The sequence below is a fragment of the Amphimedon queenslandica genome, unplaced genomic scaffold (assembly GCF_000090795.2).
Source record: "Amphimedon queenslandica unplaced genomic scaffold, v1.1 AMPQUscaffold_6612_Cont21432, whole genome shotgun sequence".
Lineage (NCBI taxonomy): Eukaryota > Metazoa > Porifera > Demospongiae > Haplosclerida > Niphatidae > Amphimedon > Amphimedon queenslandica.
In genome coordinates this window covers 1-1,908 of record NW_003553099.1, presented here as the reverse complement: position 1 = coordinate 1,908, position 1,908 = coordinate 1, and the positions used below count along the sequence as shown (strand labels likewise).

Here is a 1,908-nt window from a genome sequence, read left to right as displayed (position 1 = left end):
CCACATGTAGCAGGATAGCAGCTGATATCTAGACATAGCATCTGAAGGGATGGACCTTCTTCCTCTAGAAGGAAGCAAAAGCGACATTTGGAAGCATCTTGGCTTTCCAGCAAGAGATGGGAAGTTCCTACAGCCTGTATATACATGTACTACTTCCTTTTGACTTTCGTTATTAATAGTTATAACTATTTGTTAACAAGAAAGCTATATTATCGTGATAGTTTCACTATCGGGATAGTAGTAGTAACAACTATCGTGATAGTGATTTGACTACTATTATTCATTGTTTCCATAGGCATTATTTACCAGTTTGAGAACTTCACCTACTCAAAGATCATAGAGTCTAATTTTATATTATTATTATTATTACTATAATTTTTAATAATCAATAAGTGATTATATGATGTTTGTAAATAATAAAGAATCTGTTTTATCTACATATACAATCCTTTTGAAGTGGCTACAGTGTTTATATACTGTAAAACTTACAGTAAGATCAATAATCTTCATCAGTTCTATCATTTGATTGACAAAGACAGAGAGGGAAAGAGTAGAAATTGGTAGTGTACAAATTAATACTAAACAATTAAGCAATGAATGAATTGTGGTATTGAAATGAAAAAGGCACGTGACACCATCAGTATGATATTTCAGTGTAAATACTCTTGCATGACCACTCACAACAATTATATAATGTATTTACAATTTTATACATTCTTGCAATAATTCAGTGAAAACTAAAAAGGGCCATAATAATGCAAGCAACTCAAGGAATAATATCAGCAAATAAAGTTTTAACAAAAATAGATACATGCATTTAATAATTACTAGTCAGCAAACAAGGGGAGAAAGACATGCATTTTACAAATGGACAGCAGCAAACTCAGCAATTTTACTATCAAACTCTTGAGTAATTAGTAGCATTATTTCTTCTATTTAGGACATTATCTCTTTCTGTGGACCTTCCTTGAACAGGGGCTGGAGCACTGCAGCATCTTTTACAGCAGCAAATACACAATGTTGCAAGTATAACTAAAATTATAAATCCAACCAGACAACCAGACACTGCAATGCCAGCAATAGCTCCAACACTTAAACCATGAGCAACTAGAAAAACAAAACTAGCTACTTCTTTTTATTTTCAAACTTACAACAAGCATCTTGGATACCACCTGGATCAAATCTAATACCATGTGCTTATAAAATGAATAAAAATACATAAATGAGTGTTTCTTATAATAATGAACTTACCACAAGTTACATTGAGAGCAGTACGGCATGAGAAAGTACTGGAAGGACATTTACCTCCAGAACATTTAGACAAACAACTTGGCACATCTTTATCAGGATCATCGGTGCTGCAATCCACATTATTCAACCATGCTTTGCCGGTACTAGGTGTCATAATAATAATAAAAGTATTACAAAGCTATTATCAACTTACTAGCTCGTTGCATCAACATCAAAAGCATTGTAACCAAGTTGAGTGCATACAGTCCATCCAGTGTCATCCATAACATCATCAGCATCATTACAGACTGCAGCCCATTCATTGTTACAATATACCTGTACTATTCCTTGACCAGTGTAATCCCCATCTTGAAGCCTCACCATTCCAGGGTATGGATTATCCCATATTCTTGTACTATCTAAAATGCATTGCAATCATAATAGCCAAATTATTGGGTAAACTCCTTTATCAGTCATGCATGTGACTTTTGTATGCATTCTGTGGTTAGCATACAATTGTTGTAGATGTAGACCTGCATGAATCACCAGGGCTAGCCTTAAATAAACATGTAGGTATGTGAGGCTATATAGGGCTGGACAGTACACTTTCAATGTGATTGAATAGGGAGTGAGTATTCTGCTACTGTGCATATGCATGTAGTTAGCTCTACTTACAGC

General features: G+C 34.4%; 1 protein-coding gene across 1 annotated transcript; it reads right to left on the bottom strand.

Moving 5' to 3' along the window:
• Window positions 1–698: 698 nt before the first annotated feature.
• LOC109591999 (scavenger receptor class A member 5-like) lies at window positions 699–1,893 on the bottom strand. Its single transcript, XM_020007577.1, has 4 exons — window positions 1,445–1,893; window positions 1,252–1,394; window positions 1,152–1,196; window positions 699–1,107 (listed from the first exon to the last, which is right to left on the bottom strand). Exons 1-4 carry the CDS (start codon window positions 1,612–1,614, stop codon window positions 899–901), a joined length of 567 nt encoding a protein of 188 aa, XP_019863136.1. The 5' UTR covers window positions 1,615–1,893; the 3' UTR covers window positions 699–898.
• Window positions 1,894–1,908: the final 15 nt, after the last annotated feature.

Bases quoted from the DNA above. Each gene is read 5' to 3' on its own strand.
- LOC109591999 (XM_020007577.1), bottom strand. From the start codon at position 1,614: ATGGTGAGGCTTCAAGATGGGGATTACACTGGTCAAGGAATAGTACAG. The intron at 1,395-1,444 runs GTAAGTTGATAA...TATGACACCTAG, and splicing joins GATGTTGATGCAACGAGCTA to TACCGGCAAAGCATGGTTGA. The intron at 1,108-1,151 runs GTAAGTTTGAAA...TTGTTTTTCTAG, and splicing joins TGGTATCCAAGATGCTTGTT to TTGCTCATGGTTTAAGTGTT.